Source organism: Lipophrys pholis (genome assembly GCF_963383615.2).
Source record: "Lipophrys pholis genome assembly, chromosome: 15".
NCBI classification, from domain to species: Eukaryota; Metazoa; Chordata; class Actinopteri; order Blenniiformes; family Blenniidae; genus Lipophrys; species Lipophrys pholis.
The window spans coordinates 20813472-20828727 of record NC_137642.1 but is presented as its reverse complement, the minus strand read 5'-3'; the positions used below and the strand labels follow the sequence as shown (position 1 = coordinate 20828727).

At 44.2% G+C, this 15256-nt stretch overlaps 1 protein-coding gene across 2 annotated transcripts in view; it reads right to left on the bottom strand.

The window, feature by feature from the left end:
- The window catches only part of inpp5a (inositol polyphosphate-5-phosphatase A), a 165029-nt gene that overhangs the window by 42704 nt on the left and 107069 nt on the right, over nt 1-15256 (bottom strand). For both annotated transcript variants that reach the window (XM_080481882.1, XM_080481881.1), the window contains exon 9: nt 9804-9888. In XM_080481882.1, coding sequence (XP_080338008.1) covers nt 9804-9888 — 85 coding nt within the window. The remainder of the gene's footprint in view (nt 1-9803; nt 9889-15256) is intronic.

The window sequence follows — 15256 nt, the reverse complement described above, 5'->3', positions numbered from 1 at the left end:
GCTCACCGTTGGCATGGTGTTCCCAGCTGCCAGTCACAGCGACCCGCCCGCCCCCCCCCCCACTCCTCCAATCACACAATGGCAATAGCATGGCTGGCGCCGGCTCAAACGGCCTGTTGTTAATGAGCAGGACCAAAAACAGAAGCCACTGCTTGTTCTTCATTTGCCAGCGTTTTAATGATATGGACAGTGCTGCCATCAAAGCCGCATCGCTCCGGCCTCATAGCTGAACTCCTTCTTTCCTCTGTGTCTTGGATTCATTAGCATTGAGAGCAAACAGAGGACGAGCGCGAGAGAGAGAGAGAGAGAGAGAGAGAGAGAGAGAGAGAGAGAGAGAGAGAGAGAGAGAGAGAGAGAGAGAGAGAGAGAGAGGAGAGAGAGAGGAGAGAGAGAGAGAGAGAGAGAGAGAGAGAGAGAGAGAGAGAGAGAGAGAGAGAGAGAGAGAGAGAGAGAGAGAGCGAGAGCGAGAGCTGAGAGAGAGAGAGCGAGAGAGAGAGAGAGAGAGAGAGAGAGAGAGAGAGAGAGAGAGAGAGAGAGAGAGAGAGAGAGAGAGGAGCGAGAGCGAGAGCGAGAGCGAGAGCGAGAGCGAGAGAGAGAGAGAGAGAGAGAGAGAGAGAGAGAAGGGGTGCTGTTGTCTAAGCAGGAGGGGGAGATAGTCTCCCTCTATATCCAGATGGGTTATCAGTGATATAATGGCTCCTCATTGTGATAGATTGGACTGGGCCTGTTAAAATGTCTTTATTGTACTGTAAGGAAATATCACCACAGGCTTCACCTGAGAGGCCATAAACAGGCGTGGGTCACACAGCCGCTGCTAATCACTGCGTTTTGACTCGCCCGGTGTAGTAAACAGGTGGGGGTTTACAGCGGGAGCACAATCAAGACAATGCTAGGTGGGGATGTCTTTTGCCAGAAAAGTATATTGATTTAGTAAGCTACCGCAAACCATATAAAGGATTTGTCAATACAATTTGGCCCTGCAATAAAGTGGTCAAATACTAACACACTTCACTGCCTCTCCAGCAACACCCTCCTCTGGAATTATGACGCTAAAATCTGTCACATTTCCAGCTTCTCTTTTCCGCCCGAATACACAAGAGCTGGCACGTTTGTGTGTATGAATGCGTGCGCACGTGTGTGTGTGTGTGTGTGTGTGTGTGTGTGTGTGTGTGTGTGTGTTGTGTGTGTGTGTGTGTGTGTGTGTGTGTTGTGTGTGTGTGTGTGTGTGTGTGTGTGTGTGTGTGTGTGTGTGTGTGTGAGGGCAGCCAAGAAGGGTTGCTGTCCCTGGTGTCAGGGGTTCCACACAACAGAGGCCCAATCAGTGCTGGCCCGCTGGTTAATGGATGGATGGCCCCCAAAATTAATTAGCCTGACTAATGTAGTGTACACTTAATTACACCGGCCGCCTTTTGATTTATAGCCGCCCACATACGCACACGCTAGTCAAACGCCGGGCTAAAAAGGGAAACCGGTTCAGCCTTTAGGGGTACAAATTATTTACTGTGCACAGGCTACCTGATGAAATGAGGTGGGTTTCAACTCCTGACACGCACACACTTCATTTTCTTCCATCATTTATACTGCAATCTTTAAGCACGGAAAATGTCATTTATTTGCAGACTAATGCTGTTTGAGGTGTCCTGCTAACAAAAGAAGAAATGTCCACCATGAATCAGCCAATCATTTGCATGATCGTTACGCAAACATGACCTACTGGGAAAAAGCTAAATAAATATAAAAAATCCCTTGTGACTGACACAAACCGCTAATGATGTCATTTTGCAAAGGGTTGTCAAAGATAAAGCCTGCGGGCGAAAACCGGCCGACAAAGAGCTTCATTTTGGTCCGCCAAACCACCAAGCAAATTGTCAAAATTTTGAAAGAAACCATTTTTTAAATGTTTTCTTCGCGGACACGACACAACACCGAGACCTGATCTCAGATTATCTGTGATGCTGACATGAAAGGTAGCAGACTAGCATTAGCCCCAAAGCTATGCTGTCACGGTGAGTTTGTAAAGACATGCAGAATGCCATCATTAAAGGACATTTTGTTGCATTTTAAAATACATTAAAATTGGCTTTATGTTGAGATTGTAGCAATTTTCAGTCGTAACTGTTTGGCATTTTCATCATCTGCGCCACAACAAAGAAAAACTTTAATTCAAAGGTTATTATGGCACTATTTTACCGGGAAGAGATTATATCTTCAAACCAAATTTAAAGATTAATACAAATTTGTTTTCCTGCCTACCTACATTTTAGTCGGAAGAAAAAAGAAAGAAAGAAAAACTTGACTTTTAAATGTTTATGTAGGTCACTTCTTTATTTTTCTATGATAAAAGTTGTTGAATTATATGATTTATTTTCGTATTTCTTTATTAGGTACATTACCCATACAAATTCCGATTACATTAACCCCTTAAAGGACATTGATTGGAGCACGACTGCTGAAACAGTTAAAACATATTTCAATACTCTTAACATTGATGAAAAAATGCCCTTATGTGCTATTTACACTCAATGAAAGATGTTGGAAAGCCTTACACTGACCAAAATCCCTCATCATTTACCTTTCTGAACTTATAAAGTCTCTGAATTGGATAAATCTTTCACTGGATTTGGGTCCATGCTGTTGAGCAGCTCTGACGTACTATATGATGTGTCAACAGCCTAAATATAGATCATTAAAAGCAGTTTGGTGTGTATAATTGCCTTTCATGGCTTATTGAACATATTTTAAAATGAAAGGCATCAATCAGATGTATTCACTGAAAGGAAATGATGCTTGACACATCAAGGGGGCAAAATTTACTGCCAACAGCAACCAATTTTCAGCCTTTAAAAAAAAATATGATTGACATTAAAGTTCAATTATTTAATTGAGATAAACAGTAAGGGATGCAAATGCTATGAAATGGTTGATTGCCCAATTAAGGGTCAATACATTAATTTAATTCTTAAATAAGACATCATTCTATTACCATTTCAATTTCCGTCTGCTTGAACCGACTCATTCTGGAGAAAAGTGCATATGTGTGAGAGGGACGTCTGTTTTCTACGCCAGAACCTGGTCCTTGAAATATCCTTGCACAGTTCTGCACTTCAAAAGAATACCTAAAATATTGAATTGAACAGACAGCTTATGTGTTTCCTCCCCGTGTCGCGGCCGTGTGTCCTGTGTGCAGAGTGACTGATGCGCCGTGCTCGCTCCGTCATTACTTGGCGTTTTACAGCATTCATCAGGAGCGGGGATAGTCTGGGGCCCCACCTTTAATTTCATGCTGCTCAAGCGAGAGAAAGGACGCAGGACAAAGGGAAGGAAGATTGATGCCCGGCCCCTCTGCTCCTACCACACGCGGCAGACAGGGGGAGCTAGTCCCAGTCTCTTTTCCGGAGCTAGCCTAATGAAATCTGTCCAGCAGTAGCAGCAGATCAGGCCCAATTAAAACAGCCCCACACCATGTCACGAGGACAGTAGATCAAGTCAGCAATTAACCTTCCCACTGGCCTCTATCAATCCTTAAATTGGAGCGGGCCAGCCAGCAGCACACAATCTCTGCAGATATTAAATTTACATTCTATTAAGTTTAATTAGGAGGGATTTTAAATATACTGAGAGTCCAGGCACCGAGCCGCGAGCCTGTCACCGACACCGCTGATTCACGGCTGCAGATTGCTCCGAGAGGCCCGAGCACGCTCCCTCTCTCTCACGCACAACGCCGTCACCTTTCCCCACCTCGTGCCTGAAGCACAGAGAACCAGAGGAACACGGAGCTCGTGGTAGGTGCCGATGAATCCACAAGGCTTCCCGACCGAGCTTTGAAAAGTTACTAAAGGCAAAACCAAACGGCTTTTGTCTTCTCAGCGACTGTACGATGGCTGTAAACATGGTTATGTGGCCTTTTCCTATAGAATGAAACGGGACAAAATTCTTAACAGCATTTCTTTAAAATCATCCCCAAACGTTTTCAACTCAAGACCCCTAAAACAAACCCCCCCCAAAAAATGGCACCTGAAAATAACATTTCTGAATGTTTACACGTCAAAATATGAATTAAAAATGTTTATGAACTCTACAATGAGTCAAATGAGGGGAAGCTGCACTAAACTGGTTCATAATATAAAGTTGCAGCTGGAAAAATAATTGAAAAACTTCAGGCTCAGAAATGTGCAAAACACAACACACTGCAGCATCTGGGGTCACTATTATGAGCTGCGATTCCAGCACTTTGAAATCTTCTGTCAAATCGAATCCAAAAGTATCCTTTAGAAAAAATTTTTTTTTTAAATCTTCACGCTTTCTTTTGGAAATCCCTTTGGATCTTGTAAACTTAACTCGGGTAAATGTAACAATTTCCAATGAAAACAACACAGTCCCTGTTCTACTGGCTCATAACCATTATTTTGATATTGCTTAACAGTAAATTGACCCGTGAATGTCAATTTTTACAGAGTTTGTAATAGATTTGAAATATATTTTCAATTAGATCAGTTAATTTTGCCACTTAAACTATGGTAAAATGAGAAATTATCATTGTAGAAAGTTTCTTTCTGCTCATGCACTACAAGAGGGTGTGACAAAAACAAACAAACTGGGGCACTACCTTGGTAGCGTTTCCACAAGGGCAAAACATGCAACATGTTTTAAGGCGCCAATCTGATTTTGATTAAAAATCTATTTAAAAGGACCCCTGATGCTTGGATGTAGCAGTGCAGTGGAGGAAACCCCCGGATCTGAGGTTGGAACAAAGCTCACAGGTGGCCTTAAACTTATAAATTGTCCTTCAGCTGCAACAAGATAGCCCCTGAATATATTGCCAGTTTATAGCATCATTGGCTACACCTCATTCAGACCTGAATGAGACTCCCAACACGAGTGCTCAATGAGGGGGCTAAAAGGAATCAAGCATTGATAAGTGGACTGTGAAGTATTGTGTGCGCGAATTCGCCGGACAATATCTTCAAACCCCATCCTTTGAGGCCGCTTGTTTTATCAGCACCGATGCAAAGCGTGATCAAGCTAAAGCATGATCGGACCCATGGGAGAGCAGAGAGAGGGCTGGCGGGGATTGGACCACCTCCAGGCTGCTCAGCCCTAGCATTAGTCTCCACGTGGCTGTGTCTTTTGTCTGCCAGTCAAAAGGCCGCTGAATGGGGGTCAATTGAAACCAATTCCCTCTGTCGGACACAATTAATGGGGTTGCCCAGGAGGGTGGGTGAGGGTGGGGAAGAGGGGGCAGCTCCAGGCCTTTGGTTACTGATCCTGCCGCGCAAGCATGCCTGGAATTTGCCACCTGGAATTTGCCCCAGTGACAATAACAAACCCACCTCCTTTTCTCTTGTGCACACACGGATACATTCTGGATCCCGTCCAGCCTCCCACAAGGCGAGGATGGCTGACAGGGGAGTGGCGAGCAGTTGTCCACAGTCTAGTCACCCACAATGAAGGAGAGGTGGAGAAGAAGAGACGTGGTGTAGCGTGCAGCTGTACAGAAGTGTAGTCGGGAGTATTTTCTGATCCAGTGATTCTCAAAGTGAGGCCTCAGGAGGCCCATGGGTGCTTCAGGGAGGAACTCCCCTGGTCCTTCAACCAATCACACAGGCATTGGATTTGACAATCATTTCCTGTGCTTCACACAACAGCCGGACTCTTATCCATTGATTGAAAATGGCGCAAGCTTAGCGAGAAAAGCAGAAAAAGCGCTAGAGAGAGAGCGAGAGAGGGAGAGAGAGCAAGAGAGACTTGCAGACACTGAGAAAGAGAGGCAGCCTCTCTGTGTCTGAATCAATCTTCGGATAAGTATGGACGATCGATCCAGCGGCAGCCCATCTACAGTTAAGCACCCCAGTGGATGTGCACTAATTGTCCTGTTGACATTAATTGTCATTAAAGGGCTTAAAACGGCCTGCTGGCTGTGAGTTACATCCCGAGCCAAGGTTGCAAACCATTTGTTTATTGGTGACATCACAGCTCTGTCTAATGCTAACACGCCAGTCGCTGTTAAATCAGACAGGTCCGCTGAGTGAGACGGGTTTATATGAAGCAGCCTGCTCCTTTAACAATGCACAGATGACATCATCTGCCTATATTTTTGTTGTTGTTGTCCCCAATAACCCTCCTGTTACATTCACTCGTGAGAAACAGCAAACAGATCCTCCACTGTACAGTTAAAGGTACAGTAAGTTTGAGTTCGGTAGTGTTCCATTTGGACACTGGGTGGTGGTAACGAGTCACTTTTTGCATGGTGCTTGTTTGGAATTCATCCTCTGACTGGACGCTACAGCGAATACACACAAGGTTGAAAACATAAAGGTCATTTAAAGATCTGCGAGACTCAAACAATAACACACTTGCGCATCAGGTGGCAGCTGTGTTGCTAAAAGCTAGTTCCTGGGAAGAAAAACTTTTTGGGATATACCATGTTGTTTTTAGGGGGTAAAGTTTAGTTTATTGTATGTAAAGCTGCCAGGTTGTACTGTGCTTGTGTATTTAAGAACAGACCTGAATGACTCATTTACATCATCTAGTGGTAAGAAGTGGTATTACATGACTGCATGTCGCAGGGCTTGCTGCGGGAGTTAGCGTCGAATCTTCAGTCGATATATACATATATATATATATGTATATATTCATATTTTATCCTAATGTAGAATCTATTGTCACGGGCAGCGACAATTATATCTCAACAGTTCCTGGTGTAAAATAAAAAAGCTAGTACAAACTGTGACGGGAGGGTTGAACCTCCCAAACTGTCTGGCCCATGTCTTCGCCCACAGCTCTAACTTCCTGAGTGGGCACTCTCAAAAGGGCCCCCCTACACTGCTGCCACACCTCCCTTTAAACAGAGTAAATCAATCGGTTTCATCTGGCCTAACAAATTGGTTTGTGTGTGTGTGTGTGGATGTGAATGTGTAAGTGAATGGGGCCAAGGTGCATAAAAAAGGGGCTGTGTTGAAGGGGGACGGGGGGTGGGGTGGGTGGTGGGGGGGGTGGCAGAGACGGACACACACCGATGCAAGCCTAACACATCCCTGGAAAAGGGGTCGTGACCCCTACCGCACTCAAACAGCATATCGGCGCGGTCGAGACACGGAGAGGGTGAGAGCTTACCTACCACAGAGCCGCAGGGACAAGGAGAGAGTTATCAAGATCTCACACACACACACACACACACACACACACACACACACACACACACACACACACACACACACACACACACACACACACACACACACACACACACACACACACACACACACACACACACACACACACACACACACACACACACACACACACACACACACACACACACACACACACACATCCAAAAAGAGTTTCTACAGTGTGTAGAATGTAGATAAAAATCACGAGGCAACAACGTTTAGACAGAAATGTGACTTTTTGGAGTATGATTTGTACTGTTTAATACAAACTGTCATTTGTGCTCACTGTCATACAGGAGAAGACAAGTGAACTGAAATGAGGACGAATAAAATACAAGAGCTTTGCTCACAATTTCTATTGTCTTGTCCGGGGGTCTGCAATCTGCGGCTCTTTTTCACTTTTGTAGTTTCTCCCTGAAGCTGTCACTAAGTTCTACCTAAACAAACATTTTATGCAATTTACACACTAGAGTCATTCTCAAAATAATGGATTTGTCTTGGGAAATTCTAAAGAATCTCTAAAACGGAAAAAAGAAACAAAGAAAAAAAAACAACTCCTTACAAAAGAGATAAAATGGTTAAAATGGCTGCGATCATAAGATTCCTCCTTGTAAATAGTGTTTTCTGTGTTTTGGTTAATTTCATCCTTTCTGTGCTTATATTAGTCATATATTCTATTCTAATCTAAAATGCCAAAATAGTTTAAAAGATGCTGGAAAAGAAGGATCAAACTGCTAAAATCGGGTACAAAGACAGCTGACAATGCTTACCAGCCTAAATTGCAATTAAAACTTCATAACAGCAACAGAAGACGCCGTTTTTGTACGCGTTTCAATACTAACAAATGTGAAACTTTAGAAACTGTGTTGCACAGTTTTGCAATAAATCGAATTTGGTGAGAAAAAAAAAGACAAAAAATGTCTCTTTTGGTCCTAAAGCACAAAGTTGTTTGAAAAGCTGCAGACATTATTTTGCATCGCTGACGGCGACGCAAGCGCAAATCACAAGTACACTTAGGCAACCAACAAAAACACACGTTTGATTCACCAGGACACAGCACTCCCGTGCAGCTCCAGCCCTACCAAAGACAGTGGCATGTCTACAGCTCGTCAATATCTGCTTTTCATGAGCTGAGATTTGATTTGGATGCAGGGAAACTTCCTGACCACCGTGTACTGGTTTTTCACTTCAGAGAAATTTTATACGTTTGTTCAAATATTTGGATATTATTCAGTGCAAACAATGAAATCAGAGAATCTTATGTGAGTAAAGTTTGGCCCTGCAGTTCTTTTACAGGTCAATTCCTCTCTGAGCTGCTCTTTTTATACCCAGTCCTGAGGAATACATGGATCGAAATAAATGTGAAAATATGTGTTATTTAAGTGCCAAAAGAAATATCAAAGTGGATTACATGCCACTAAAAAAATTTAAACTGTCGAAAATTCAACTCTTTAGCCGGAGCTGTATTTTCTTTAAATGTATTTCACAGCGTTTCCAGTCTTTCACAAGTCTGATCTGTTGTTTTTGTCAGTTTCTTATGTAAATATTTAACCATCAGTACTTTGTTAATGTCACACTATTCACTCTGAGCAAGGATTGTATCTTTGAATGTGTAGAACACAGTGTGTTTTATCACAGCGCTGCTGATAAGTAATAAACGGGGTATAAAATCAATGTGGCGACCTCAGTGTGTGCCAGGTGACATTGAGTGGCCGGGGCTGCTTTCTGAATGGGCTCAGTGTTTGAACATCTGCTCCTGCGGATTCTGGATTTCTTCTCCTCTGAAGCACCGTGCGCTCACATGACCGGGCGGGTTAATGTGACCCAATTACAGCGCTGAAATCAAATGTACTGTGCAAACTCTGAGGCAATTAATCAATGCCTGCTGATAGATCGCTGAGTGAAAACATGTGATGTCCACTGGATGGCTGAGGGGTGAGATGGAGACGGTGGTTTACTGTCCCCCCTGGTGGCCGGGCAGCTTCTCTGCAGACGAGTCACTCGAGGCATCCATTGAAAGAGCTTTCCCTCCTCTTCCCTCTGCTGTGAATGGGGCTCTGAGAGACGCAGACAATGCCCACACCTTCAACAGGCCCACTGTTTCGAGGAGCATTGTGCTGGAGAGGAGGCCGAGGACCGGCCGACAAGTGTCTCTCCCACTCTGTTATCACAGCACATCGCCGTCTGCGGTGGGCTTTCATGACCTGCTCTGCCCCCAGTACTCCCCTCCCCTCCCGTGGGTGCCAAACACTGAAGGACTACCTTAGCTCTCGCTAGCCTCATTTGCACCAAGAGAAGGAGGGGAGGGAGCGAGAGGAAGGGACAGAGAAAGAGCGCTGAATGGCACCGTAACATAACAATGCACTTGGAGGCTCGGTTGGCAAACACAGCTGGGCCGGCCACAGTCAAGAGTTTAATGAGTCATAACTCTGAGGAGACAGTGCACCACTAAAACCACTTCGACTAGATTGCAATGGCCCCCGCGTGCACATAAAGACTCTACATTACCAGGATTCTGACTGTAAATAACCATGAATGATTGCAGCAAATGAGCACAAAATTGTGCACATATGTATACGCGTACTGCACGGGTAGTCTCAAGGGTGTGTATGAGCCGGAGGAAACACTCACCTGAATGACTGACTTCGAGTCCAACCGGAAGTTAAAGTCCCCGAAGACGAAATATGGCAACCTCTCGTACCGCTCGTCCGTGATCCTGCCAACAGATGATAGCAAGCCATGAGAACAAGAATAAACACCCAGAAGAAAGATAGAGAGCGGCACGATCAGCTGGCCAAGTCTTCTCCTGCTGCCATCTGATGTTCCCCTGACCTCAAGCTGCTGAGTTCATGAAAGCCACAGCACCACCTGCTGGTGTGAACCCTACATTTAGAAGGGGGTCCCCATGACATGATGGTCAAGGTATCCAGCTTTTTCACCCGACAGGCACATTGGCTTGTAATACCATGGAGAAAGATGAAAAAGAAACTGAACTACGATTTTACATTTGAATATTCTGAAATACTGAAACTTCATGCTTGTTGTTTAAGGAGCAGATCCCCACTATGTCTTTGAGGTCAGAGACGCCTTTTAGCTAGATATAAAACCTCCCTATACTTTGAAAAACTACTCAATGTTGCTGCACTTATATAACATTATGGGATGGGCCTGCAACTGAAAGAGTGGGGAAAGTGTTTATTGCAGATGACCTTCAGTGACTGCAACATTTCCAACCATCAATCTTTAGAAAACCGCTCAATCCATCCAAACGGTAGAATTTCCTGACATGAAATCAAATGAAACTATTGCATGAAATAGGTTGCGAAGCATCAACAGTCCAAACTACATAGCAGGAAGAGCTGGTCTCTGTGACTGACTGGCCACCACTCTGGACACAGAAGTTCTAAAATAATGATGGCGAGATTTTATTATTTGCCATAATTCATTTAGATTTCACGGCAAGCCAAAATACTGAAACTGAAATAGGGGATAAACTCATCCCAATAACACTGATTCACTCCGTCAAAATATATTACATTTTTTTGTTTTTCTTCATGGGACTGTGCAAGATGGAACTTACAGATGGGTGGATGATCGGGAAAAGAAACAAATGAAAGGATGTATGAAAGTTTAACGGGATGGATCAAAGGACAAATAGAATGACAAAAGAATGGATGAATGGAGAAAAGACTTCATAGATGATTGATGGATGATTGGACCTTAAAACACCAAAATACTGTGGTTTTTAATGTCACCCTTTTAATGCTTTTACCACTTATTTCAGAATGTTAAAACTTAATTTGCTTATGTTGTTTTCCTCTCCTGTCTTACTGCCATTATATTTGCCTGTGTTGAAAGGTGCTGCCTACCTGTCCAGTCCCGAATCCGATGGGTTGACAGATTTACACCGAGACTAATCATTACAACCCGACGACCGCATGTGGTGCCAGCATTTTAATGCACTGAATACATTTGCTTGTTTAAACCCCAGAGTACACCGTCAGACGACCTCAGAGTCTCCGAGATGGAATACTTCCAGATCTCCAGAACTTCACCACTATGCTGGCATCCCAGCGCTTAGAGCGGAGGGGCGAAAAAAGGCACCTAAGCGACATATAATTAACTCATAAGCCTCATCAACTACTTAAAAGGGGCTCTTTCTCAGGAGCAAGGATTGGAAATTAAGGTGGATGTAGTGCAGGCTCATGGGTAATTAATGATTTGGGATGCTTGGCTCGCCATCTCTACTAATCGCTCGGATAAATCTCACCGCGGACTTCCCAGGAACAGATAACAATATATTTATGAGGCCGTAAAGACGGAAGGAGGCATTTCTTAGCGGTGGGTCTCGGTCTGGCCGGCCGCCGTAAAGCACGGCCACTTCTGCTCCATGAGCCAGAGGGGTGACTGGAGCAAGGAGGCGGACAACGCAGCGCTCATATTAAACACAGAGCGGGTAACTCTACGTTAATTCGTATTAAACAGAAACAAGACCATCGGCTTCCCGTCGTGTTTGCTTCATCAGGTGGGGTGTAAAATTGACAATTCAATAACTGAGTACGTAATTCAAATGCTGAAAGGTTGAGTTTGACAAAGTTATGACTTTTCATGACTCTTTCTTTTCAGTGGTGAACATTCCTAGAGTAAGACATATTTTATCATTTGCTTAATACAGATCCATTTTTGTAAAATATGTAGAAATGTTCAAAGTCGAGGGACATCCATAGACAACTAACCATATCCATAATTTAGCCCCAATATCCAAATTCTATGACATCAGCTACACATTTGAGAATACTGAACAATTATCTTAGAAATTATTGTACCTTCACCCACAACATTTCATATTATCTCAGGTTACAGGTGTGCCAATACTTTTATTAGCAGATACTTGACCTAAAAGAGAGTTAGAGGTGCCAAAATTAATATTAAAAACAATCTATAATACAAGAATACAAAGAAAAATTTTGTTATGCACATCATAAAATATTCTGTAAATTTGAAGCGTTCCATGAAAATGTGCTTTCCTTAACATCATAATTGAAGTTACATGGACCACACATAGCTTGCCTCTTCAGTCTGAATAAAAGTCAATCTGTTGATCACGGACCATTTCAATGACGACAACTTTAATTGCAACAGAATGAGAAAACAACACAGAATGAGGGGAAACTACAGAATTTTCTGAAGTCCTGATGTATAATCAGCATATGGAACTACATCAATATGTTATGAAACCCCACATTGTCCAAATCGGGGCACTTCTTCATCTACATTTTCCGCGATGAGAAGAATGGTAAGAATTTTATTTCAAATGTGCCATCTTCTGTTGCAGTAATCCAAACAAGATGCTGCTGCGTCACAGCAGCTATAAATTATCTGAAAGTGTGAGACCTGGCACCGGAGCTGCCAACTGAATAGTCCTGCTTTACAGGACCAACAAACACAGCAGGTACCTAGTTCAATAGCTATAAGAGACATTGTGAGCGGTAACGTATCGTATAAGCAAAGCAACAAACTCTCCTATAAAGTGACGAATTACACATCAGTGTGTTTGAAACTACTGCGCACGGTGCCGAAGCTACACAGACAGTGTGTGTATGCAGTGGCTCATTAATAAACTCAAACCGGGACTGATGTCATTAATGACCTCACAGCCGGGTGCTAAGAGACTCGGCTCTATTCAAACAGGGTTAGTGGTCAGTTTATCCTGTCGGCTCGAATGGAGGGCAGTAAAGTGGCTGAGCACAGGCGTCAATGCCGCTCTCACAGGCGTGGGAACGCGAGGACTCTGTGCGCTAGCGGGGAATTTGCCACATCGTAGGCTCGAGAGCGATGAGAAACAATTCAAACAAGAGTCCAGACTTTCAATTTGTCCAAAGCTGAACGTGCACCGATCGCACAAAGAGCCAAAACAATGAAAGCGAGAAAAGACAACGGAGTGAGTGGGGCAGTCACTCTTTAATAAGAATGGATGAAGTGAGAAAGGAGGATAAGGAGTAAGAGAGTGTATGGGTGTTCCTCCAGAGCCTGGGGTCTTTCTCCTGCTAACAGCCATGTCTAATACCCCGCAGCCGGGCTGTTTTGTCTGCCGCTCCAAGGTATCAGCCACAGGTCAGAAGGTAACACTCTGTTTACACGACCATTTCCTAAAGCACTCATGGTGACCCGCTGGTGTGAAAGTTGACTTTTTTTCTTGGCCTTTGTGGGGGGCAGCGAAGAATTGCAACATTAGCTACAGCTACTGGGCGTGAAAAGGGGCCTGAGGGTGGGGGGTCCAAGCTCTGGGGTGAGGGCTTGATGACCCTAACCCTCAAACGGGGGCCCCACGTCCATTAGCCTCGTCATCACAGTTCATTCAGGCAAACTGTAACAGTGTCAGTGACATTCTCCCACAAAGACGCACTCCTTTACACAGTCTATAAACATGCTTTCTCCTGGCCAATTCATCGCGCGGTGACACCCCTGAAAGAGCCTCTTCACATGGGCTGTTCTCACTGAGGTTTGGGCCTGGATGGGTTTTTGGGGGGGGGGGGGGGGGGGGCTCGTTGACGGCCCTTTCCACGGAGGCCACACAAAGACTGGGGTCAGACGTTAATTTATAACATGGCCCCGGATTCTGCTCCCAGGCTCTTTAAACCATCGACACAAAGACACTAACGCATATTTTTATATGTCAGATTTCTCATGGACACAAACACACCACTGCAGAAGCTAATTGGCAACGCGAAAAAGTGTTGAGAATTCTCTTAATCTTATTACAAACTACAGGCTATCACCAATTCACCAGGATGACACACAATCGCACCAACATTTCAATCGTTCTTTCTGAAGGCCCCAATGACTCACTGATTCCTGGCTAGATTATACAATGTGATTGACAGCTAAACCGAGCGGTAATAGACAGTCTGTATGGGATTATGAGGGTGAAACTGGGGGCCATGTCATGATCATATTGACAAGATGACTTACCATAAGTTGGACGGTCAGACTGGACATTGCACACAATAGTAGGGCTGAGCGCAGCCATCTATTGTAAGTAAATGTTGAGAATTTGGGAGAATGTTAACATTGTGAAGAATGTGCTGGTGACGTCTTTCTGAATGGGCAAAGGATGGCCCCTGACGGGACCTTTGACTCCGCAGGACAGCCTCAGCCTCATCCCCCTTCTCCTGCTGAAACCCCATCTCCTTAGTAACGCCCACCCCGACACCAAGAGCCCCGTGAAGGAAGGATCGGGTGCTGAGGGAGGGAGGGAGGGGGGGAGTGGGTGGTGCGAGGCTGTTGCAGCGGTCATGCAGAGGTTAAGGAATAAGTCTGCCTTTTGCCAATAGTGCTGTCAAGACGCACTCAAGATGAGGACGGCACCTGGGAGCCAACTTCAGCTTAATTCAGGATTAAATGAGACGTGGATGAGCAACTGTCAAGGAAAGAATTTGGTGTTTGAGAAATGATTGAAGAATATCAGGCCGCTGGGTCCCGGACCCAAAACTTCAAGTGTCTTCAAAAGTTCAAGGTTTAAGGTTGAAGAAATTTGACAAAATTCCACAAGATCATTATTTTTTTCTAATAAACAGTTGACAACAATAACTTTCAATAATATTGGTCGATGGACTTCTCTTATAGTGCGTTTCTTTAACCCATTCCAAAGTCACCCATACATCCATGAGGACAGTTCTCCCCCACCATTAGGAGCATTTTGGGGTTCAGAGTTTTGCCAAACAAAACTTTGACCCATGTAGAGGTAAAGACCAGGATTTAACCTTTAATTTCACTCCTGATATTTAGTCGGATTGAAATGAAGCACAAATGATGTAGTAAAAACTGTGGTGTTCTACAAATAACCACAGAAGTGGAAACACACCTGGGATCGGGTACCTTGACGCCTGAAATTGACTCAAATCCTGATCCTGTTTCAACTCCTTTACATAGTGAACAACCTCTCAGAGCACAATGGCAGAAGATTCTTTCAAGATCTACACAATAAATTATGTCATGTGTAGCACTTGATGGCCTAATAAACTACAGACAAAACCCTGCGCCTGAGTGAGTCGGTGGCAGACCATGTGAAGACAAAGCTGATG